General features: G+C 42.2%; 1 protein-coding gene across 2 annotated transcripts in view; it reads right to left on the bottom strand.

The window, feature by feature from the left end:
- Window positions 1–296: 296 nt before the first annotated feature.
- Window positions 297–26,923, bottom strand: part of LOC139392654 (transcription initiation factor TFIID subunit 6-like) — a 65,950-nt gene continuing 39,323 nt past the window's right edge. Inside the window, exons 9-15 of one of the 2 annotated variants that reach the window (XM_071140794.1) lie at window positions 7,803–7,904; window positions 7,368–7,550; window positions 7,132–7,206; window positions 5,289–5,414; window positions 4,805–4,978; window positions 4,372–4,566; window positions 297–2,558 (exon numbers count right to left, since the gene is read on the bottom strand). In XM_071140794.1, the coding sequence (XP_070996895.1) occupies window positions 2,280–2,558; window positions 4,372–4,566; window positions 4,805–4,978; window positions 5,289–5,414; window positions 7,132–7,206; window positions 7,368–7,550; window positions 7,803–7,904 (1,134 nt within the window). In that variant the 3' untranslated portion in view covers window positions 297–2,279. The remainder of the gene's footprint in view (window positions 2,559–4,371; window positions 4,567–4,804; window positions 4,979–5,288; window positions 5,415–7,131; window positions 7,207–7,367; window positions 7,551–7,802; window positions 7,905–26,923) is intronic. The other variant, XM_071140795.1, reaches the window with a different exon arrangement.

The raw sequence follows: 26,923 nt of genomic DNA, 5'->3' as shown, positions 1-26,923 counted from the left end.
GACTGACATGTTACGTCTTCCAACATCAACTCAGACAACGGCTCCTTGTCAAGAATGACAACATAACTGAAGTAGTTCAACAGAACTTATGTACGGCAAATGTTTTTGGCACCATTCCTTTCCCAACTCTTCCATTTGAGTGTCAGCAAAATAGCCTGCTACTGAATTATTTCCCATGAATGCAAGAATCTAGGCTTTTAGGCTACCAGTGTTTGTGCTACTGCGATCATCAGCTGTTAACCATATCATTGCCCTCTTCCACTCTTATAATGGAAAAAACAAAGCAGTCGCCATAGAATCATTACAACATCAGTTTTATTATAGGGTGTAAAAAAGGAACATGAAATCAGTCAGAATGTTGGTTGAACCATTATAAAAGCCCACACAGCTTTTAGGCGAGTGTGACTATATGTACAATAAGAAAAAGAGATGCGATTTGTGCACATTACTGCATGCACCCATCCATTCCTCACTACCCATCATATTTTCACATACAGTTTCAAGAAAAAGTATGTGAACCCTTTGGAGTTACCTGGATTTCTGCAAAATTGGTCATCAAATTTGATCTGATCTTCATCTAAGTCACAACTGACAAACACAGTCTGCTTAAACTAATAACACACACATTATTGTATACATAATTGAAACATTCACAGTGTAGGTTGGAAAAAGTATGTGACTAATGACTTCTCCAAAAGCTAATTGGAGTCAGGAGTCAGCTAACCTGTAGTCCAATCAATGAGACGAGATTGGAGATGTTGGTTAGAGCTGCCTTGCCCTATAAAAAACAATCACAAAATTTGAGTTTGCTATTAATAAGCATTGCCTGATGTGAACCATACATCGAACAAAAGAGATCTCAGAAGACCTACGATTAAGAATTGTTCACTTGCATAAAGCTGGAAAGGGTTACAAAAGCATCTCTAAAAGACTTGATGTTCATCAGTCCACGGTAAGACGTTGTTGAAAAAAGTTCTGCACTGTTGCTACTCTCCCTAGGATTTGCCGTCCTGCAAAGATGACTGCAAGAGCACAGCACAGAATGCTCAATGAGGTTAAGAAGAATCCTAGTGTCAGCTAAAGACTTACAGAAATCTCTGGAACATGCTAACATCTCTGTTGACGAGTCTACGAAATGGAAAACACTAAACAAGAATAGTGTTCAGGGGAAGACACCACAGAAGAAGCCACTGCTGTCCAAAAAAAAAACATTGCTGCACATCTAAAGTTTTCAAAAGTGCACCTGGATGTTCCACAGCGCTACTGGCAAAATATTCTGTGGACAGATTAAACTACAGTTTAGTTGTTTGGAATGAACACACAACACTATGTATGGAGAAAAAAAGGCAAAGCACACCATTATAAAAACCTCATCCCAACTGTAAAGTATGGTGGAGGGAGCATCATGGTTTGGAGCTGCTTTGCTGCCTCAGGGCCTGGACAGCTTGCTATCATCGACGGAAAAATGAATTCCCAAGTTCAGCCTAACATTCTTCTGCAAAATGTCTTGATATCTATCCGCCAACTGAAGCTCTGCAGAAGTTGGGTGATGTAACAGGACAACGACCCAAAACACAGAAGTAAATCAACAACAGAATGGCTTCAACAGTGGCCCAGTCATTGTCCTGACCTCAACCTGATTTAGATGCTGTGGCATGACCTCAAGAGAGCAGTTCACACCAGACATCCCAAGAATATTGCTGAACTGAAACAGTTTTGTAAAGAGGAATGGTCCAAAATTCCTCCTGACCGTTGTGCTGGTCTGATCAGCAACTATAGAAAATCTTTGGTTGAGGTTATTGTTGCCAATGGAGGGTCAACCGGTTATTAAATCCAAGGGTTCACATACTTTTAACACGCTGGTCTGTGAATGTTTACACAGTGTGTTCAATAAATACATGAAAACGCATAATTGTTTGTGTGTTATATGTTTGTCTATTGTTGTGACCTAGATGAAGATCAGATCAAATTTTATGACCTATTTATGCAGAAATCCAGGTATTTCCAAAGGGTTCACATACTTTTTCTTGCCACATCCCCCGATTTCTGACAATTCCTTTGCTAATCCAGAAGCTAGTTTCCACACCTGCACCAAAAGGCCTCGCTCCCAGGCACCTAGTCTCTGTTATCAGCCAATCAGATGGCTGTCTCACCCCACTCAGCCAATTACAAGTCAGTGTCAAATGGCACCCTATTCCTTATATAGCACACTACTTTTTACCAGAGCCCTATGGGCCCTGGTCAACAGTAGTGCACTATAAAGGGAATTGTCGAGAGTCTCAGTGCGGGGACTGTGTGCTGGCGCCGGGGGAGTCTGAGCAATCCACCTTTATCCTGGCTTCCAGCAAGATGGGGGAGGCGGAAGAAGAGGGAGGGAGCACCCCACTCTTACTTTCCAGAGAGGAGGACGAGGGGAGGGACACCACAATGTACTTCTGGAGGGGTCGCGACCCCCCCAGGCCGCCGGACCCTCCGGACTCCAGCTTGACCAGAGGCTGCAGCGTGGAGGTAGCGCTGGCGACCGTGCTGGTCACTGAGGAGGAAGTCCGAGTGATCACCTAAAGTAAAGGAGAGGGGAATATTACATTTCACTTCACCACTACTAGGGCATCTAGATAATGATTTTTTTTAGAGAAACTTAAATGTTGATTAAAAGGTGAATTTATGGGATATCAATGACTGTATATTAAATGTTTATTTACGACCACAACTTATACAGCACCAGTCAAATGTTTTGGGCACAACTTCTCATTCCAGGATTTTTTTATAAAAAAAAAAACTATTTTCTACATTGTAGAATAATAGTGAACACATCAAAACTATGAAATAGCATGGAATCATGTAGTAACCAAAAAAGTGTTAAACAAATCAAAATAGATTTTAGATTCTTCAAAGTAGCCACCCTTCCCTTGATGACAGCTTTGTATTCTCTCAAACAGCTTCATGAGGTGGACCTGGACCTGGAATGCTTTTCCAACAGTCTTGAAGGACTTCCCACATATGCTGAGCACTTGTTGGCTGCTTTTCCTTTACTCTGCGGTCCAACTCATCCCAAACCATCTCAATTCGGTTGAGTAATGTGTAGGCCAGGTCATCTAATGCAGCACTCCATCACTCTCATTCTTGGTCAAATAGCCCTTACACAGCCTGGAGGTGTGTTGGGTCATTGTCCTGTTGAAAAACAAATTATAGTGGGACTAAGCGCAAACCAGATGGGATGGCGTATCGCTGCAGAATGTTGTGGTAGCCATGCTGGTTAAGTGTGTCTTGAAGTCTAAATAAATCAATCGCTGACAGTGTCACCAGCAAAGCACCATCACACCTCCTCCTGACATGCTTCACGGTGGGAACAACATGCTGAGATAAGACCGTTCCCCTGCTCCGCATCTCACAAAGACACGGCAGTTGGAACCAAAAACCTCAAATTTGGACTCATCAGACCAAAGGACAGATTTCCACCGGTCTAATTTTCCATAGCTTGTGTTTCTTGGCCCAAGCAAGTCTCTTCTTATCATTGGTGTCCTTTAGTTGTGGTTTCTTTGCAGCAATTCAACCATAATGGCTTGATTCAGTCTCCTCTGAACAGTTGATGTTGAGATGTGTCTGTTACTTGAACTCTGTTAAGCATTTATTTGGGCTGCAATTTCTGATGCTGGTAACTCTAATGAACTTATCCTCTGCAGCAGAGGTAACTCTGGGTCTCCCTTTCCTGTGGCGGTCCTCATGAGAGCCAGTTTCATCATATCGACTGCACTATTTGCGACTGCACTTGAAGAAAGTTCTTGAAATTTTATGGATTGACTGACCTTCATGTTTTATAGTAATGACGGACTGTAATTTCTCTTTGTTTATTTGAGTTGTTCTTGCCATAATATGGACTTGGTCTTTTACCAAATAGGGCTATCTTCTGTATACCACCCCTACCTTGTCATAACACAATTGATTAGCTCAAACTCAATAAGAAGGAAAGAAATTAACTTAACAAAGCACACCTGTTGATTGAAATGCATTCCAAGTGACTACCTCATGAAGCTGGTTGAGAGAATGCCATTAGTGTGCAAACCTGTCATCAAGGCAAAGGGTAGCTACTTTGAAGAATCTCAAATATAAAATACGTTGATTTGTTTAACACTTTTTTGGTTACTACATGATTCCATATGTGTTAGGTTTGATGTCTTCACTATTATTCTACAATGTAGAAAATAGTACAAATAAAAAGCCTTGAATGAGTAGGTGTGTCCAAACTTTTGACTGGTACTGTATCTGGTGAATCTAGGAGGACAGAGTGAATACTATTTATGCTCTTAAATACAATAGTCTTTGTCACTATTTCAAAGAAAACAAAAACAACAAAACTGCCGTCCACAGTACCTGCTGGGTGGAAGATGATCCTGAGCTGGTTGCCATGACGATGTACTTGGTTGCCGGGGGCGATGGCTGTGTTGGGGTGCCTGGTCGGGTGGACATGAGGGTGAGGGAGCTGGGTACCTTGATGATGCTGGGGGTACGGGACCCCCCTGACCCTCCTATTCCGCTCTGAGACACTGTTAGGGTGGGCCGAGGCTGCTACACAGAAACCGAACCAGTAGAACTTCAGATTGGGCTTTGTTACGTTACTTTACACTAACAGGATGAAGTTGCTGATATTGTCAGTCACTTTGTTTTTCAATGAAGATAATTGGAATTTAAGTTTACTTCTTGAACTGACTGAATTTACATATTTTTTACACTGACATTTACATAAAATGTGATGTTTACCTAACACTAAGCCGGGTCAATAGATGTTGACATCCATGTGCCCTACCTGTGTGATGGTGAGTGTGGTTCTGTTGACCTGCTGGGCCTGTAGTGCTGCCTGGGCCCTGGCCTTGACCACATGAGAACACAGCATGGGCCCCAGGTAACCGTAGTCAGCCCGGTACTGCTCCACGTTGTCAGGCAGGGGACGAGCTTTAGCGATGACGCTGGCACAGTGTTTCTGAGAGAGAAGAGGATATTAGTCAAGTATCTCTGTATCTCTCACAGATGGGTATGTGACTTTAAAGGCCAGTTTCCTGGACACAGATTAAAAAGCATGTCCAGAACTAGGTTTCCTCTGTGTCTGGGAAACTGGCCTAAATGTACTGTAATGAAGAGGTGTCTATAATACTGTGTGTTGTCTATGGTCTTATGTTGTGTTAACAATCAGGTACGTGAGAATAAAACAAACATGTTCTATCATAAAGAGGCATTGAGTATTACAATTTGAGTTAACAATAATGAGCAGAACAATACGTTTGGCTCCTCACCAGTAGAAGGCTTTGGACGTGGTCTGCTCCTATCTTATCAATGTTGGAGACAACAGGTCCATCAGACACAGCTTTGATACGAGCTCCTTCTACAGTGAGCCTGGGCAGGATCAACGTCTTGATCACCTGGAGAGAGTGAGAAGAGGGAGGTAAATAGAAAGAGAGGGGAACATAAAATTCAACATACCATTTTGTGAATTCTTGGTTGGTGAGCGGATCCCAGACCTTACAACCATAAAGGGCAATGGGTTCTATAACTGATTAGGATCTGGCTAAAAATACTTGAATCAGTTGTAGAACCCATTGCCTTTTATGGTTGTGAGGTCTGGGATCCGCTCACCAACCAGAATTGACAAAATGGGACAAACACCAAATTGAGACTTTGCATGCAGAATTCTGTAAAAATATCCTATGTGTACAATGTAAAACACCAAATAATGCATGCAGAGCAGAATTAGGCTGATACCTGCTAATTATCAAAATCCAGAAAAGAGCAGTTAAATTCTATAACCACCTAAAAGGAAGCGATTCCCAAACCTTACATAACAAAGCCATCACCTACAGAGATGAACCCAGAGAAGAGCAAGCTGGTCCTGCGGCTCTGTTCAAACTCAAACAGATCCCAGAGCCCCAGGACAGCAACACAATTAGACCCAACCAAATCATGAGAAAACAAAAAGAGAATTACTTGACACATTGGAAAGAATTGACCAAAAAACAGAGCAAACTGGAATGCTATTTGTTTCTAAATAGAGAGTACACATTGGCAAGACACCTGACCACTGTGACTGACCCAAACTTAAGGAAAGCTTTGACTATGTACAGACTCAGTGAGCATAGCCTTGCTATTGAGAAAGACCGCCGTAGGCAGACCGAAAGGTTGTCAGCTCCGAAAGTAACCAAAAGGTTGTCCGCTCGGGATTCGATCTAGCAAGGTAAAAATCTGTTGTTCTGCCCCTGAACAAAGCAGTTAACCCACTGTTCCTCGGCCGTCATTGTAAATAAGAATTTGTTAACTGACTTGCCTAGTTAAATAAAGGTGAAATAAAAAAATACCACAGCAGCAAGATTTGTGACCTGTTGCGACAAGAAAAGGGCAACCAGTGAAGAACATGTTTATTTATTTACTTGAACTATTTGCACATCGCTACAACAGTGTATGTAGCCACAATATGACATTTGTAATGTTTACTGTTTAATGGCGGCTATACACCACTCCAGCCGACGCTTGGCATTGCGCATGGTGATCTTAGGCTTGTGTGTGGCTGCTTGGCCATGGAAACCCATTTCAGGAAGCTCCTGACTAACAGTTCTTGTGCTGACGTTGCTTCCAGGGGTAGTTTGGAACTCGGAAGTGAGTGTTGCAACCGAGGACAGACAATTTTATCGTGTTACACGCTTCAGCACTCGGCGGGCCCGTTCTGTGAGCTTGTGTGGCCTATCACTTTGCGACTGAGCCATTGCTTCTCCTAGATGTTTCCACTTCACAATAACAGCACTTACAGTTGGCCCGGGACAGCTCTAGCAGTGCAGAATTTTTACGAACTGACTTGTTGGAAAGGTGGCATCCTATGACGGTGCCACTTTGAAAGTCACTGAGCTCTTTAGTAATGCCATTCAACTGCCAATGTCTGTCTTTGGAGATTGCATGGCTGTGTGCTCGATTTTATACACCGGTCAGCAACGGGTTTGGCTGAAATAGACAAATCCAGTCATTTGAAAGGGTGTCCACATACTTTTGTATGTTTCCCATGCCAATAAGTCACTTTGAATTGAAGAGAGGGAAAATACTATAGGGGGAGAACATTTCTTCAAGTGTGCAAGAGACAAATGCACAACTCACGTCAGGTCCTAGTTCAGACAGTCCAGCGATACAGCCGTAGCGTGTCGTCCACTGAGTCTTGTCATCCAACCAGCTCTGAGAGAAATAGATGGAAGGTGATGTTCATGGCTAATAATAATACCACCACTTATTGTCTCAATCCCAGTATTATATGTTTAATGAAATGGTGTTCATTAATTTTTTTTTACAAAAGTCACACACACACACCCTGATAAATCGGATGCATCTCCACATACCTTGGTGAAGGTCTTAGTGATGCGCGACTGGATGTTGTTGGTGGTGGTGCTGAAGGTCTTACAGCTCTGGGCCATCAGACGGGCAGCGAAGTCCCTCAGAGCCCAGTGGTTGTCCACGTCAGGCCGCAAACACAGCTGCTTACTCACTATACACGTCACCACCGCTGGGATCAACTCATGCAGCTAGACCATCACCAGGAAACCAAGAGAGGGACACATTCATGTGTTATGATCAGCACTGAGTTGAGAACTGTCTGTATTGAAATACTCTATAAAGTTTGTTATGATTATATTAAGATTTGGTTTTCAGTTTGTGTGTAATATTGATCTGCGTCATAGTTCGGTTTAATGCGTTTTGATTTCATTTTCAGTTGACTTTGTAGGATTTTTAGCTGTGTTAGAATTTGACAGAATCGGAATCATGACGGCTCTTACATATTTCTCTAGGTAGAGAGTGGGGTTGTCCATGAGGGCCTTGACCATCCTCATCAGGTAGATGAGCAGGGCCAGGTTGTTCTGCACCACGTTCACACGGACCTACAGGAGGAGAGGAGGATGTAAGAGAGAAGAACAAGCTAAAGGTCACAGGGCCAGGTTGTTCTGCACCACGTTCACACGGACCAACCGAAGGAGAGGAGGATGTAAGAGAGAAGAACAAGTTAAAGGTAACAGGGTCATGATCCCTACTGTACTGAGACACCTCAGCATCACCAGGATTGTATTCATTAGATGCCAAGCAGAATAAAGATGTATTGAAACAGGGAGGCAGTACTTGGTAACAATATTTTAGGTTTTTGTTGAAAAAATGTATTGAATATAATGTAACCTTTTATATTGAGTGCCCTAATGAACACAACCCAGCAGAACAGGATATAGGAGGGTATATCAGGTGGGCAGGTGAGAGCAGGGCTAAATAAAACATTCTCACTCATTCTCACTAACTTAAAGTTAGGAGCACCAGAAAATGTTTTTGTTTTATTGACTGAGATAAAGCCTATATGAATTCAAGCTACATTTGAAGCACATGTTGTGCTCTAGAAACAAATATGTAACACTGTTAAGACACGTTTATTATAAAAGCTAAGATGTTGATACAAATATCTGTCATTTAATAAATAAAGTAACTTGTGAAATATTAGGTTTCTACATTGTGTAAAATCACAATTTTCCTATTGGGATGCATCACATGAAAATTGTACACTGCCTCTTTAAAAATGTCAGGTTTGTGATGATGAAATGCAAGAGATCTGTCATTCATTGCTATGATCATTATTGATGCAATCCCCTCTGGATTTACTGTACTTTTTAAGGATGTGGCCAAATCTATGCCCGCTTCTTTACCATCTCTTGATCCAGCTGACAAGATATGTTTCTCTCTTACTGTTTTTAACAACAATTAGTTAAATATGATGTTTCAGTCCCTTATGTCATAAAACATATTTCTGGAATGGCCTTTCAAGAAATATTCATTGGAAAAATGTTTATAGTCTCTTTCTCAGAAGTTTAAGAAATAATAAGATTAGAGGTTTCATATAAATGAATCCACAAGTGCTACTCTACTAAACATTATCTTAAAAAGTGTTTTAAAAAGACTGATGTTTTACCTTCTGTAATGAACAACTAGAGAAGGTTTTACATTTACGTTGTTATTGCTTTTTACTCTGAAGTTGTGGCAAAATATCTGTGGATATGTTTAAGATCATATACAATGAGTTTCCAAAAGTATTGGGTCAGTGACAATTTTTGTTGTTGTGTTGGCTCTGTACTCCAGCACTAACACAGGTTAAAGTACAGACTGTCGGCTTTAATGTGAAATTATTTTCATCCATATTTGGAGAACCGTTTAGAAATTACAGCACTGTTGCACATAGTCCCCCAATTTTAGGGGACCAAAAGTATTGTGACAAATTAACTTACAAAACTTTCGCTACACCCGCAATAACATCTGCTAAACACGTGTATTTGATGTAGTTAAAAGTTTAGTATTTGGTCCAATATTCCTAGCACGCAATGACTATATCAAGCTTGTGACTACAAACTTGTTGGCTGCATTTGCTGTTTGTTTTGGTTGCGTTTCAGATTACTTTGTGCCCAATAGAAATTAATGGCATATAAGTGTCATTTTGAAGTCACCTTTATCGTAAATAAGAATATAATATGTTTCTAAACACTTCTGCATTAATGTGGATGCTACCATTATTACGGATACCGCTGAATGAATCCTGAATAATGACGAGTGAGAAAGTTAAACGCACAAATATCATACCCCCAAGACATGCTAACCTCTCACCATTACAATAACAGGGGAGGTTAGCATTATATATCCCCATTACAATAACGGGGGAGATTAGCATACCTCCAAGACATGCTGACCTCTCACCATTACAATAACAGGGGAGATTAGCATTTTATATCATACCCCCAAGACATGCTGACCTCTCACCATTACAATAACAGGGGAGGTTAGCATTTTATATCATACCCGCAAGACATGCTAACCTCTCACCATTACAATAACAGGGGAGGATAGCATTTTATATCCCCATTACAATAACAGGGGAGGTTAGCATTTTTTTCTGGGGGGTATGATAGATTCAAACATATATTTTACCCTCTAGTTAACTGTTGAGCTATTATTAGCATGTAGGCTATTACTGTTTGTCATCTCATGTCCCAAAAAATACATCACCGACCCTCGCAAACAAGGCCATAAAGTTGATTTACTTTTTCAAACGATTCATATAATTAAACTATTATTTTCAACGAAACAAACTATTAACTTTGCCATTGCATTAGTTGGTATTCGGTTCAATTGTGTTGAATCGAATCATGTGAATCAAAATAAGTGAATCGTGAACATTCATTTTAGTAAAAAAGATTAGAGGTAGCCTTTCTTTTGGATTATGAGGCTTCAAAACTTGTTCTGTAGATACTTACAGTTGATTTGGGCATCCAATGTAGGGGATATTGCAACTCAATAGATGCTTATCAGCCTGCAAAGTAAACACCTATAAGGTAGCTAAGATAAATATGACTAAACTAGAAAAGGTACATTTTCATGAACAACATTTGTGGGCATGCTTCAGCTGAATAAAATGACTTGTAGCCTACAATAGCCATTCGATATATTGAATGAGTGAATTATTTCAAAAGGCATAAAACATATTTTTTTGTAATGTTGCAGGGTTTTACATCAAGGGTGGTCATCCATCCCTCATGAGATCCCCCTCTAACAAACCACATTTGTGACTCACTGAATTCAGTCTTCTGTAGCAAAATGTGAAGTTTTTTTTAAAAAATTTTACATTGGTAAAAAGTAGAGACTCAGAGGTACAAAATGGTATATTATACACTGCATTTTTGAGGAACAATGGGAAAGTATTTCTGCTTTGGAAGTTGAAAAACTTGTGAACTCACTTTTGAGAAAAGGGCCTTTGAATGTTTTGGTACCTACGGGAGAGCTCTCCTTTGTCTACACCCATTCAGCATTGTTCACACCCTCTTAAGCCAGCCCCACCCATCTCTTTAAGGATTCACATGTGAGGTCATGTGCTAAACAGTGAGTAGTGTAGTAAAGATTAAGACTAAATGAGTAAAAGTAGTAGCCTACAATAAGGAAAATGTCAGGTAAACAGCAAGTGTCCCAACATAAATATTTGATAAATATTAGATGACGCTTTCCCAGACACACTAAATTGATGGGTCATGTGAAATAAATGCTATGACCCCCAGCCACATCCAGTGGTGGAAAAAGTACTAAATTGTCATACTTGAGTAAAAGTAAAGATACCTTACTAGAAAAATGACTGGAGTAAAAGTAAAAGTCACCCAGTAAAATACTACTAGAGTAAAAGTATTTGGTTTAAAAAAATACTTAAGTAACAAAAGTAAATGGAATTGCTAAAATCTACTTAAGTATCAAAAGTAAAAATATAAATAATTTCAAATTCCTTATATTAAACCAGATGGCCCGATCATTTTTTTCATTGACGGATAGCCAGGTACTTTTGGGTATCAGGGAAAATGTATGGAGTAAAAAGTACATCATTTTAATTCAGAATGTAGTGAAGTAAAAGTTGCCAAAACTATAAATAGTAATGTACAGATACCCCCCCAAAATACTTAACTAGTACTATAAAGTATTTTTACTGAAGTATTTTTGACCACTGTCCAAATGCCTTCCCCCCCTGTACATTACCATACTTTATATACTGTTACACACACACTTATCACATAGTATTCCATACATAAGTTAAGGCCATGCAACCTGAGTTTAAACCTCAGTGAGGTGCACATGTACAGTACATAAACAGATGCATGCGCCATATATTTATGTGGTGGACACTTGATATTGTGGTATGTCACAAAACTATGTTACGACCACACATATCAATATTAATTGTATATATCAAATGTCTTGCTAAGTGGATGGGTCTCTGCAGAAGCTGTAAACGGTACAGTCAAATGGTTACTTGCATAGTAGCAATATCAGAAATAGAAAGTGTCAATATAAATAACATTATACAGTATGTACAAGAACAATATCAATATCAGTGAAAGATGAGGTAGTTTATATGCGTACAATCAGGGGGAAAGTGGCTGAGCAGCAAGATAAAAAATAAAAATAGTAGCAGCAACGTATAGCATGTTAGGAGAGAGTCATTTGAATAGAGGCACTGCAGATCGTGCTGATGACTGGTCCGTCAGAACCACGCATGAACAAGGGAAGGTTTTAGGCCTTTTCGGAGAGCCTGTTTCTGTCCTGCCCTTGACTTTGGTGCAGGGCATGTGATGTCCATAGCCTCTTCATCGCAAAACTCCCTGATCTTCTCAAAAAGTACAGAGTCAGGTGTCGTTGCCAGTCATAGCTTTCCACCAGCACCGTATCACCCTCCAGTCCAACATCACTAACATTACACACAGTTCATACACGCATGTTAATGTTAGCTAGCAAGCCAGCTATCTAACCTCAGCTAACATTAGCTAGCTAACAGCAAGCTTTAACTTGGGGTCTTTTCTTTAACAGTAGACATGTAATGTTAATGTTAGCTAGCTAAACATTGAACTATCATCCCAAACCATAGAGTAATAGCAATACAAACCGATTTTCATAGCTAGCCAAATAGGTTCACTGTTAGCTAGCAAGCCAGCCATCGAACTTCAACTAGCTAGGTAACAGCAAGCTTTAACTTGCAATGAAAACAACTTTGACAAAATTAGAAATGTATAATATCAAACTGTAACTAGACTCTTACCCGTCCGTATACATGGATGAAAGCTTCACGGCAAACTGCAACCCCTTTCATTAAATAAGACGTCCTGTGTCATTTCTGTTTTGTATGTACAGCTTGCTTGGCCCACTGTTTTTGTGTCAAGTCACTCTGGTTCACACTGACCGTGTGCAATGCATGTGCAAAGAAGCATCTTAAGCTTTAGCCCCCACCCAAACTCTGACCATTTTACTCGCCCTAACAGAGCTGGTTAGGCTGTTTTCATGTTATCCAGAGCGTTGGTGACTAACTGTGCTCCTGGCAACAATTTAATTACGCTATTTTGCCGAATTTTACTGACGGCGGCCATATTCATCCGGTATTGAGCATTCGTATATTCATCAGTTATTCTGCACTCTGGTACACTTAGAGGAGAGTGATCTGAAACAGTTGTTGCAGTGATGTTCTATTGAAATAGATACTTGCATACTGGAGATTTTTGTTAAGTTTTAATACGCAAAACATTTAAAAAATGTTGTGACTTGCGACATACGCCTAGTTTCCTGAAACGGGTCACATTTTAGAAATGAGCTGCTCACCGGATCTTGATAAAGTGTCTCTGATGTGTTGAGCATTACTTGAGCAAAAGCTTGCGCACCCAGTAGGTCTCCAGACTGAGGGTTGATCACGTTTCATACAGTTGCCTAAGAGGTATTCTACTTTGGGTGGGTGCCTTACTCTACGACAGGACATGTGATCCGAGAGCAGCATCCCAGTGTCGATATTATGCTTGCTTTTAAAAAAGTACAGTGCCAGTCAAAAGTTGACACCTACCGTCGTGGCCAAAAGTTGAGAATTACACAAATATTCATTTTCACAAAGTCTGCTGCCTCAGTTTGTATGATGTCAATTTGCATACACAACAGAATGCTATGAATAGTGATCAGATGAATTGCAAAGTCCCTCTTTGCCATGCAAATGAACTGAATCCCCCAAAAACATTTTGACTGCATTTCAGCCCTGCCACAAAATGACCATGTCAGGGATTCTCTTGTAAACACAGGTGTGAGTGTTGACGAGGACAAGGCTGGAGATCACTCTGTCATGCTGATTGAGTTCGAATAACAGACTGGAAGCTTCAAAGGAGGGTGGTGCTTGGAATCATTGTTCTTCCTCTGTCAAACATGGTTATCTGCAAGGAAACACGTGTCGTCATCATTGCTTTGCACAAAAAGGGCTTCACAGGCAAAGATATTGCTGCCAGTAAGATTGCACCTAAATCAAACATTTATCGCATCGTCAAGAACTTCAAGGAGAGCGGTTCAATTGTTGTGAAGAAGGCTTCAGGGCGCCCAAGAAAGTCCAGCAAGCGCCAGGACCATCTCCTAAAGTTGATTCAGCTGCGGGATCGGGGCACCACCATAGCTTGCTCAGGAATGGCAGCAGGCAGGTGTGACTGCATCTGCACGCACAGTGAGGCGAAGACCTTTGGAGGATGGCCTGGTGTCAAGAAGGGCAGCAAAGAAGCAACTTCTCTCCAGGTAAAACATCAGGGACAGACTGATATTCTGCAAAAGGTACTTGGATTGGACTGCTGAGGACTGGGGTAAAGTCATTTTCTCTGATGAATCCCCTTTCCGATTGTTTGGGGCATCCGGAAAAAAAGCTTGTCTGGAGAAGACAAGGTGAGCGCTACCATCAGTCCTGTGTCATGCCAACAGTAAAGCATCCTGAGACCATTCGTGTGTGGAGTTGCTTCTCAGCCAAGGGAGTGGGGGCTCACTCACAATTTTGCCTAAGAACAAAGCCATGAATGAAGAATGGTACCAACACATCCTCTGAGAGCAACTTCTCCCAACCATTCATGAACAGTTTGGTGATGAACAATGCCTTTTCCAGCATGATGGAGCACCTTACCATAAGGCAAAAGTGATACTTTGTGGAAATTAATATTTGTGTCACTCTCAAAACTTTTGGCCACGACTTTACACATTCCAGGGTTTTTCTATATATATATTTTTTTTTAAACTAATTTCTACGTTGTAGAAAAATAGTGAAGACATCAAAACTATGAAATAACTCATATGGAATCATGTAGTAACCAAAAAAAGTGTTAAACAAATCAAAATATATTTATCTTCAAAGTAGCCACATTTTTCCTTGACAGCTTTGCACACTCTTGGCATTCTCTCAACCAGCTTCATGAGGTAATCATCTGGGATGAATTTCAATTAATAGGTGTGCCTAAGTTATTTTGTGGAATTTCTTTCCTTCTTAATGCCTTTGAGCCGATCAGTTGTGTTGTGACAAGGTAGGGATGGTATACAGAAGATAGCCCTATTTGGTAAAAGACCAAGTCCATATTATGGCAAGAACAGCTCAAATAAGCAAAAAGAAATGACAGTCCATTACTTCAAGACATGAAGGTCAGTCAATCCGGAACATTTCAGGTGCAGTCGCAAAAACCATCAAGCTCTATGATGAAACTCTCTCATGAAAACCGCCACAGGAAAGGAAAACCAAGAGTTACCTCTGCTGAGGATACGCTCATTAGAGTTACCAGCCTCAGACATTGCAGCCCAAATAAATACTTCACAGAATTCAAGTAACAGACACACCTCAACATCAACTGTTCATAAGAATCCGGCCTTTATGATCGAATTTCTGCAAAGAAACTATTACTAAAGGACACCAACAGAAAGAAGAGAATTGCTTGGGACAAGAAACACGAGCAATGAACATTAGAACGGTGGAAATCTGTCCTTTGATCTGATTAGTCCAAATTTGAGATTTTTGGTTCCAACCGCCGTGTCTATGTGGTTCCCACCGTGAAGCATGGAGGAGGTGGTGTGATGGTGCTTTGCTGGTGACACTGTCTGTGATTTATTTAGAATTCAAGGCACACAACCAGCATGGTTACCACAGCATTCTGCAGCGATACACCATTCCATCTGGTTTGGGCTTAGTGGGACTATCATTTGTTTTTAACAGGACAATGACACAAAACACACCTCCAGGTTGTGTAAGGGCTATTTGACCAAGGAGAGTGATGGAGTGCTGCATCAGATGACCTGGCCTCCACAATCACCCGACCTCAACCAAATTAAGATGGTTTTGGGATGAGTTGGACTGCAGAGTGAAGAAAAAGCAGCCAACAAGTGCTCATCATATGTGGGTACTCCTTCAAGAACGCTGGGAAAGCATTCCAGGTGAAGCTGGTTGAGAGAATGCCAAGTGTGTGTAAAGCTGTCATCAACACAAAGGGTGGCTACTTTGAAGAATCTTAAATATAAAATATATTTTGATTTGTTTAAAGCTTTTTTGGTTACTACATGCTTTCATGTCTTCACTATTATTCTACATGACTCATTCAGGACTATCTGTAATCAAGGTAGCATCCACATTAATGTACAGTGGTTGCTCAACAAAAAATGTAGAGATTATGCAGCAGGATTTAGAGTGTAATTTGTGGTTTAGTACGGTACCCTGTGTCACTGCTTCATTGCTCCAGACCACCACAAGGGGGAGTTAGATCACTGATTATGCTTTTGGGTTCCAAAGCCTAATGTGTCTCTTACCTGACAATGAATGGGCGATAAAAACCAAATAGAAACTGATAATTGTGCACGACTTCAAATTGGAATTTCGATGAACTGAATGATGAGGATGAAGAAGGTGATTGAATGTAGAACAATAGTGTAATAATTGCTGTTCCTCTGTTCTGCACACGCATGATTTTATGAATTCATGAATTAAATCACTTTAGCTGACATGTTGCGGTTCATCTGATGAAGATGCACATGGTCCTATTTATATGAATTCGGAGGACAGAAATTATTAAATATCAAAGCATTAGACCTTCTCACTAAAGGCGTTAGTCACACAAAAGATTCCAGATTGCCTTTTCCGAGCGCTCATCATCTTCAACCATCAGGGAGTCGATGCCTTGAATCTCGCTGGAAATGGAATACCACTGTAGATGCTGTGTTTTTGGTTAATTGCCAGGCGGCATAGGCGGAGAGCGACCTGTTTAAATGATATGAGGAAAAACTATTCCATTTTATTTGGAATGGCTAGCCAGACAAAATTAAAAAGGTCCTATTGTCTCACCCCATGTTCAAGAATGGCCTTTATCCCTTTATTCAGATTACAACCGCTCACTTTTGGTTATTTGAAAACAAAATAATCTCAAAAATAGTTATTTTTTAAACAAGGACTTGAAAATGAGATCATGAACTCTGCAAACTACGTTTCCAGTCAGAGAATGAGAACGGTAAATTACTAATGAATCCATCCACCCATTATGGGCTATAAGCAGGACAAAAGACTCTTGCCAAGGAGGGTAGGGGGAGAATTGTATCATTACGGAGTTATGTTTTCAGTTGATGCCAAACAAGTTCGATTGGGTTTAAATCAGGAGACCTACATGAAGAGATGACAAATATAGTTTTAGATATACTGTAGTTCTACCGTAGGTGTTGTAGGTCTTTTATTAATTTATTTTATTTTACCTTTATTGTACAACATAAAGGTCTACTTACTCTGCTGGCATCTTGACCATGTTTATGTCCTCATTTGCAATGCAAACCCGGGCGGCAGTGTGTTAGGACTGTAACCACCAGAGGACTTGAAACTGAACCGGGATGGATCCCGAGGCAAATGTTGCTTCTTCATCAACATCTTTATGCTTTCGTTAATAAAATAATGATAAAAATACTCTTGCCAGCTTTGATCCATGCCTGGGCCTGCAGGACGCAAAGTTCTTTGTTTGTCAGATGAATCATTGGGTCGAAACTGCACAACAGTAGAAAACAAGAGAACACACATGGTTAATGTTCTGAAAAAAGAAATATATTGGTTATGGTTCCCGCGTGCCGTAGCGGTCTAAGGCACCTCTCGGTGCAAGAGGCATCACTACAGTCCCTGGTTCGATTGCAGGCTGTATCACATCCGGACGCGATTGGGAGTCCCACAGGGCAGCGCACAATTGGCCCAGTGTCATTTGGGTTTTGCAGGGGTAGGCCGTCATTGTAAATAAGAATTTGTTCTGAACTGACCTGCCTAGTTAAATAAAGGTTAAATAATAAATAAATATATAAACTCAGCAAAAAAAGAAGTCCCCTTTTCAGGATCCTGTCTTTCAAAGATCATTTGTAAAAATCCAAATAACTTCACAGATCTTCATTGTAAATGGTTCCCATCCTTGTTCAATGAACCATAAACAATTAATGACCTGTGGAATGGTCGTTAAGACACTAACAGCTTACAGACAGTAGGCAATTAAGGTCACAGTTATGAAAACTTATGACACTAAAGAGGCCTTTCTACTGACTCTGAAAAACACCAAAAGAAAGATGCCCAGGGTCCCTGCTCATCTGTGTGAACGTGCCTTAGGCATGCTGCAAGGAGGCATGAGGACTGCAGATGTGGCCAGGGCAATAAATTGCAATGTCCGTACTGAAACACCTAAGACAGCGCTACAGGGAGACAGGACGGACAGCTGATCGTCCTCGCAGTGGCAGAGCACGTGTAACAACACCTGCACAGGATCGGTACATCCGAACATCACACCTGCGGGACAGGTACAAGATGGCAACAACAACTGCCCGGGTTACACCAGGAACCCACAATCCCTCCATCAGTGCTCAGACTATCCGCAATAGGTTGAAAGAGGCTGGACTAAGGGCTTGTAGGCCTGTTGTTAGGCAGGTCCTCACCAGACATCACCAGCAACAACGTCGCTTATGGGCACAAACCCACCGTCGCTGGACCAGACAGGACTGGCAAAAAGTGCTCTTCACTGACGAGTTGCGGTTTTGTTTCACCAAGGGTGATGGTCGGATTAGCGTTTATCGTCGAAGGAATGAGCGTTACATCGAGGCCTGTGCTCTGGAGCGGGGTCTATTTGTAGGTGGAGGGTCCGTCACGGTCTGGGGCGGTTTGTCACAGCATCATCGGACTGACCTTGTTGTCATTGCAGGCAATCTCAATGCTGTGCGTTACAGGGAAGACATCCTCCTCCCTCATGTGGTACCCTTCCTGCTGACTCATCCTGAAATGAGCCTCCAGCATGACAATGCCAACAGCCATACTGCTCGTTCTGCGCGTGATTTCCTGCAAGACAGGAATGTCAGTGTTCTGCCATGGCCAGCAAAGAGCCCGGATCTAAATCCCATTGAGCACGTCTGGGACCTGTTGGATCGGAGGGTGAGGGTTAGGGCCATTCCCCCCAGAAATGTCTGGAAACTTGCAGGTGCCTTGGTGGAAGAGTGGGGTAACATCTCACAGCAAGAACTGGCAAATCTAGTGCAGTCCATGAGGAGGAGCTACATTGCAGTACTTAATGCAGCTGGTGGCCACACCAGATAAGGACTGTTACTTTTGATTTTGACCCCCCCTTTGTTCAGGGACACAGTATTCAATTTCTGTTAGTCACATGTCTGTGGAACTTGTTCAGTTTATGTTTCAGTTGTGGAATCTTGTTATGTTCATACAAATATTTACACATGTTAAATTTGCTGAAAATAAACTCAGTTGACAGTGAGAGGACGTTTCTTTTTTTGCTGAGTTTATATAAAATATGTCTTACAGAGCCTTTCCATAAGTCCACTCAAGTTCCTTCAACTGTCTTCTCACTGTGATTAGAGCGATGTTGATGTTGTTCCGTGATGCCAGCAGATTCCAGATGGCCTTTGCCGATCGCCCATCATCTTCAACCATCAGTGAGTCGATTGCTTGAATAGTCTTGCTGGAAATTGTAATGAAAAGCACTATACAAAGTAAATGTTTTATTTATTATGGTCTGACATCTCTGTAGAAATGGTGCAATTGTGTAATGTGTTTTGTTTGGTAAATTGTTTGGTAAATATTAATTCACATTTGTGGTGCCACTAAATAAACAATGAATTATTTAAATCAATAATTGTCAATATTGTTATTATTATTTAGGGAGGGTGGACAGGGAGTTAAAAAAATGAACCCCAAAAGGTTCTTTAAGGAACCATTATAAGGGGTTCTTTGAATAACCTTTTTCAAGGGTTCATCGAAGAACTTATAAGAGTTCCACAACAGTTTCAATTTGAAGATTCCCTATAGGATACTCCAGGAACCTTTTATTTTTAGAGTGTAGGGAGTGTACAGTGTAAATGTCAGTTGGCTTTTCATAGCTGAGCATTTAGAGATCAAGACAGCAAGTGTGTGAGAGTGAGAGAATATCGAAACACATACAGTAACGCGTGTTAAGGAGTTCTGATCTGTTATCCAACAACTAGTTTAATAGCCTGGCTACCGTGTGAAAATCCCCCCCAACAAGCAATAGACTACCCGCGTGTGGTCAACTATTTCAGCACCGTTTCGCGATGCAGAGACAAACAAGACTACTTAATAAACATAAACCTTTTAAAACAGTTTTTTTTAAACCCTGCATTATAATTGTATAAAAGCACCTTAGATATTAATTTAGAATCCTCTAAATGTAAATAGATATACTACTGTCAAAGGACATTTTATGGATCTGCCAGTATTTCCAATTATGAGATTCCGGTAAAGAAATGTGTATGTAGAGGGGTAACTTTCTTCACCAGTTGTCTTACCATTTTGTACAATTGTGTGATTAGCCTACTAGTTGGTGTAACTGTAATGTTTAATTCTCGAGAGGAATTTTGCTCTTCACTATCACAATATTAAAAACGTTCAAATTCATTAATTAAAGTCACTTTAGCCAACATATTGCGGTTCAACTGATGAAGGATTGACTCTATCTATAAGCCCAAATAAGATACACTACAAGAAAGTGGAACACATACAGTGCCTTGCGAAAGTATTCGGCCCCCTTGAACTTTGCGACCTTTTGCCACATTTCAGGCTTCAAACATAAAGATATAAAACTGTATTTTTTTGTGAAGAATCAACAACAAGTGGGACACAATCATGAAGTGGAATGACATTTATTGGATATTTCAAACTTTTTTAACAAATCAAAAACTGAAAAATTGGGCGTGCAAAATTATTCAGCAAAATTATTAAGCTGAACTTCCGGCGCCGACAGAGATGGCCGCCTCGCTTCGCGTTCCTAGGAAACTATGCAGTTTTTTTTTTTTTTACGTGTTATTTCTTACATTAGTACCCCAGGTCATCTTAGGTTTCATTACATACAGTCGAGAAGAACTACTGACTATAAGATCAGCGTCAACTCACCATCAGTACGACCAAGAATATGTTTTTCGCGACGCGGACCCTGTGTTCTGCCTTACAAACAGGACAACGGAGTGGATCCTATGCAGCGACCCAAAAAAACGACTCCGAAAGAGAGGGAAACGAGGCGGTCTTCTGGTCAGACTCCGGAGACGGGCACACCGTGCACCACTCCCTAGCATTCTTCTTGCCAATGTCCAGTCTCTTGACAACAAGGTTGATGAAATCCGAGCAAGGGTAGCATTCCAGAGGGACATCAGAGACTGTAACGTCCTTTGCTTCACTGAAACATGGCTCACTGGAGAGACTCTATCCGAAGCGGTGCAGCCAACGGGTTTCTCCACGCATCGCGCTGACAGAAACAAACATCTTTCTGGTAAGAAGAGGGGCGGGGACGTATGCCTCATGGCCAACGTGACATGGTGTGATGAAAGAAATATACAGGAACTCAAATCCTTCTGTTCACCTGATTTTAGAATTCCTCACAATCAAATGTAGACCGCATTATCTACCAAGAGAATTCTCTTCGATTATAATCACAGCCGTATATATCCCCCCCCAAGCAGACACATCGATGGCTCTGAACGAACTTTATTTAACTCTCTGCAAACTGGAAACGATTTATCCGGAGGCTGCATTCATTGTAGCTGGGGATTTTAACAAGGCTAATCTGAAAACAAGACTCCCTAAATTTTATCAGCATATCGATTGCGCAACCAGGGGTGGAAAGACCTTGGATCATTGTTACTCTAACTTCCGCGACGCATATAAGGCCCTGCACCGCCCCCCTTTCGGAAAAGCTGACCACGACTCCATTTTGTTGATCCCTGCCTACAGACAGAAACTAAAACAAGAGGCTCCCACGCTGAGGTCTGTCCAACGCTGGTCCGACCAAGCTGACTCCACACTCCAAGACTGCTTCCATCACGTGGACTGGGAGATGTTTCGTATTGCGTCAGATAACAACATTGACGAATACGCTGATTCGGTGTGCGAGTTCATTAGAACGTGCGTTGAAGATGTCGTTCCCATAGCAACGATTAAAACATTCCCTAACCAGAAACCGTGGATTGATGGCAGCATTCGTGTGAAACTGAAAGCGCGAACCACTGCTTTTAATCAGGGCAAGGTGTCTGGTAACATGACCGAATACAAACAGTGCAGCTATTCCCTCCGCAAGGCTATCAAACAAGCTAAGCGCCAGTACAGAGACAAAGTAGAATCTCAATTCAACGGCTCAGACACAAGAGGCATGTGGCAGGGTCTACAGTCAATCACGGACTACAGGAAGAAATCCAGCCCAGTCACGGACCAGGATGTCTTGCTCCCAGGCAGACTAAATAACTTTTTTGCCCGCTTTGAGGACAATACAGTGCCACTGACACGGCCTGCAACGAAAACTTGCGGTCTCCCCTTCACTGCAGCCGAGGTGAGTAAGACATTTAAACGTGTTAACCCTCGCAAGGCTGCAGGCCCAGACGGCATCCCCAGCCGCGCCCTCAGAGCATGCGCAGACCAGCTGGCCGGTGTGTTTACGGACATATTCAATCAATCCCTATACCAGTCTGCTGTTCCCACATGCTTCAAGAGGGCCACCATTGTTCCTGTTCCCAAGAAAGCTAAGGTAACTGAGCTAAACGACTACCGCCCCGTAGCACTCACATCCGTCATCATGAAGTGCTTTGAGAGACTAGTCAAGGACCATATCACCTCCACCCTACCTGACACCCTAGACCCACTCCAATTTGCTTACCGCCCAAATAGGTCCACAGACGATGCAATCTCAACCACACTGCACACTGCCCTAACCCATCTGGACAAGAGGAATACCTATGTGAGAATGCTGTTCATCGACTACAGCTCGGCATTCAACACCATAGTACCCCCCAAGCTCGTCATCAAGCTCGAGACCCTGGGTCTCGACCCCTCCCTGTGCAACTGGGTACTGGACTTCCTGACGGGCCGCCCCCAGGTGGTGAGGGTAGGCAACAACATCTCCTCCCCGCTGATCCTCAACACTGGGGCCCCACAAGGGTGCGTTCTGAGCCCTCTCCTGTACTCCCTGTTCACCCACGACTGCGTGGCCACGCACGCCTCCAACTCAATCATCAAGTTTGCGGACGACACAACAGTGGTAGGCTTGATTACCAACAACGACGAGACGGCCTACAGGGAGGAGGTGAGGGCCCTCGGAGTGTGGTGTCAGGAAAATAACCTCACACTCAATGTCAACAAAACTAAGGAGATGATTGTGGACTTCAGGAAACAGCAGAGGGAACACCCCCCTATCCACATCGATGGAACAGTAGTGGAGAGGGTAGCAAGTTTTAAGTTCCTCTGCATACACATCACAGACAAACTGAATTGGTCCACTCACACAGACAGCATCGTGAAGAAGGCGCAGCAGCGCCTCTTCAACCTCAGGAGGCTGAAGAAATTCGGCTTGTCACCAAAAGCACTCACAAACTTCTACAGATGCACAATCGAGAGCATCCTGGCGGGCTGTATCACCGCCTGGTATGGCAACTGCACCGCCCTCAACCGTAAGGGTCTCCAGAGGGTAGTGAGGTCTGCACAACGCATCACCGGGGGCAAACTACCTGCCCTCCAGGACACCTACACCACCCGATGTCACAGGAAGGCCATAAAGATCATCAAGGACATCAACCACCCGAGCCACTGCCTGTTCACCCCGCTATCATCCAGAAGGCGAGGTCAGTACAGGTACATCAAAGCTGGGACCGAGAGACTGAAAAACAGCTTCTATCTCAAGGCCATCAGACTGTTAAACAGCCACCACTAACACTGAGTGGCTGCTGCCAACACACTGACACTGACTCAACTCCAGCCACTTTAATAATGGGAATTGATGGGAAATGATGTAAATATATTACTAGCCACTTTAAACAATGCTACCTTATATAATGTTACTTACCCTACATTATTCATCTCATATGCATACGTATATACTGTACTCTATATCATCGACTGTATCCTTATGTAATACATGTATCACTAGCCACTTTAAACTATGCCACTTTGTTTACATACTCATCTCATTTGTACATACTGTACTCGATACCATCTACTGTATCTTGCCTATGCTGCTCTGTACCATCACTCATTCATATATCCTTATGTACATATTCTTTATCCCCTTACACTGTGTACAAGACAGTAGTTTTGGAATTGTTAGTTAGATTACTTGTTATTACTGCATTGTCGGAACTAGAAGCACAAGCATTTCGCTACACTCGCATTAACATCTGCTAACCATGTGTATGTGACAAATAAAATTTGATTTGATTTGATTTGAGCCCCCTTAAGTTAATACTTTGTAGCGCCACCTTTTGCTGCGATTACAGCTGTAAGTCGCTTGGGGTATGTCTCTATCAGTTTTGCACATCGAGAGACTGACATTTTTTCCCATTCCTCCTTGCAAAACAGCTCGAGCTCAGTGAGGTTGGATGGAGAGCATTTGTGAACAGTTTTCAGTTCTTTCCACAGATTCTCAATTGGATTCAGGTCTGGACTTTGACTTGGCCATTCTAACACCTGGATATGTTTATTTTTGAACCATTCCATTGTAGATTTTGCTTTATGTTTTGGATCATTGTCTTGTTGGAAGACAAATCTCCGTCCCAGTCTCAGGTCTTTTGCAGACTCCATCAGGTTTTCTTCCAGAATGGTCCTGTATTTGGCTCCATCCATCTTCCCATCAATTTTAACCATCTTCCCTGTCCCTGCTGAAGAAAAGCAGGCCCAAACCATGATGCTGCCACCACCATGTTTGACAGTGGGGACGGTGTGTTCAGCTGTGTTGCTTTTACGCTAAACATAACGTTTTGCATTGTTGCCAAAAAGTTCAATTTAGGTTTCATCTGACCAGAGCACCTTATTCCACATGTTTGGTGTGTCTCCCAGATGGCTTGTGGCAAACTTTAAACAACACTTTTTATGGATATCTTTAAGAAATGGCATTCTTCTTGCCACTCTTCCATAAAGGCCAGATTTGTGCAATATACGACTGATTGTTGTCCTATGGACAGAGTCTCCCACCTCAGCTGTAGATCTCTGCAGTTCATCCAGAGTGATCATGGGCCTCTTGGCTGCATCTCTGATCAGTCTTCTCCTTGTATGAGCTGAAAGTTTAGAGGGACGGCCAGGTCTTGGTAGATTTGCAGTGGTCTGATACTCCTTCCATTTCAATATTATCGCTTGCACAGTGCACCTTGGGATGTTTAATGATTGGGAAATCTTTTTGTATCCAAATCCGGCTTTAAACTTCTTCGCAACAGTATCTCGGACCTGCCTGGTGTGTTACTTGTTCTTCATGATGCTCTCTGCGCTTTTAACGGACCTCTGAGACTATCACAGTGCAGGTGCATTTATACGGAGACTTGATTACACACAGGTGGATTGTATTTATCAACATTGGATCATTCAGAGATCCTCACTGAACTTCTGGAGAGAGTTTGCTGCACTGAAAGTAAAGGGGCTGAATAATTTTGCACGCCCAATTTTTCAGTTTTTGATTTGTTAAAAAAGTTTGAAATATCCAATAAATGTCGTTCCACTTCATGATTGTGTCCCACTTGTTGTTGATTCTTCACAAAAAAATACAGTTTTATATCTTATGTTTGAAGCCTGAAATGTGGCAAAAGGTCGCAAAGTTCAAGGGGGCCGAATACTTTCGCAAGGCACTGTAACTGTAGAAAACGGTTGCAGGTCGGAGGGACATCTAACAAGTGCAGATTGGAGGGCCATCAAGCAAAACAGACCAATGAAGCACGGGTAAACGGCGGGAGTATCTATGACTCTCTTAGGACTGGGTAAGGTAGGGGGCCCACGCCCTCCGCTTCTCCCTTCCCTCGGCAAGGGGTTCAGGGCCAGGAGGGTGGCTTTGGCTCTCGCCCGAGCTCGGATTCCCACATCTCCATGTCGCCTGGGTTGTGCCCGACCGGCTCCATCGCCCCCTTTTTCTGTTAGGCACGGCCGCATGGCGTACCCCCATTTCTCCATAAGGCAAAGCCGCATGGCGCACCCTCAATATCAGGGTTCACATGGGCCTATTTATATACAGTGGGGAGAACAAGTATTTGATACACTGCCGATTTTGCAGGTTTTCCCACTTACAAAGCATGTTGAGGTCTGTCATTTTTATCATAGGTACACTTCAACTGTGAGAGACAAAAACAAAAACAAAAACTAAAATCCAGAAAATCACATTGTATGATTTTTAAGTAATCAATTTGCATTTTATTGCATGACATAAGTATTTGATCACCTACCAACCAGTAAGAATTCCAGCTCTCACAGACCTGTTAGTTTTTCTTTAAGAAGCCCTCCTGTTCTCCACTCATTACCTGTATTAACTGTACCCGTTTGAACTCGTTACCTGTATAAAAGACACCTGTCCACACGCTCAATCAAACAGACTCCAACCTCTCCACAATGGCCAAGACCAGAGAGCTGTGTAAGGACATCAGGGATAGAATTGTAGACCTACACAAGGCTGGGATGGGCTACAGGACAATAGGCAAGCAGTTTGGTGAGTCAACAACTGCAATTATTAGAAAATGGAAGAAGTTCAAGATGACGGTCAATCTACGTTGGTCTGGGGCTCCATGCAAGATCTCACCTCGTGGGGCATCAATGATCATTAGGAAGGTGAGGGATCAGCCCAGAACTACATGACAGGACCTGGTCAATGACCTGAAGAGAGCTGGGACCACAGTCTCAAATAAAACCATTAGTAACACAGTACGCCGTCATGGATTAAAATCCTGCAGCGCACGCAAGGTCCCCCTGCTCAAGCCAGCACATGTCCAGGCCCGTCTGAAGTTTGCCAATGACCATCTGGATGATCCAGAGCAGGAATGGGAGAAGGTCATGTGGTCTGATGAGACAAAAATAGAGCTTTTTGGTCTAAACTCCACTCTCTGTGTTTGGAGGAAGAAGAAGGATGAGTACAACCCCAAGAACACCATCCCAACCATGAAGCATGGAGGTGGAAACATCATTCTTTGGGGATTATTTTCTGCAAAGGGGACAGGACGACTGCACCGTATTGAGGGGAGGATGGATGGAGCCATGTATCGCAAGATCTTGGCCAAAACCTCCTTCCCTCAGTAAGAGCATTGAAGATGGGTC

This window comes from Oncorhynchus clarkii, chromosome 33, assembly GCF_045791955.1.
Source record: "Oncorhynchus clarkii lewisi isolate Uvic-CL-2024 chromosome 33, UVic_Ocla_1.0, whole genome shotgun sequence".
NCBI lineage: Eukaryota > Metazoa > Chordata > Actinopteri > Salmoniformes > Salmonidae > Oncorhynchus > Oncorhynchus clarkii.
Note: the sequence above shows the minus strand (reverse complement) of the source record. Positions and strands in the feature narration are given on the sequence as shown.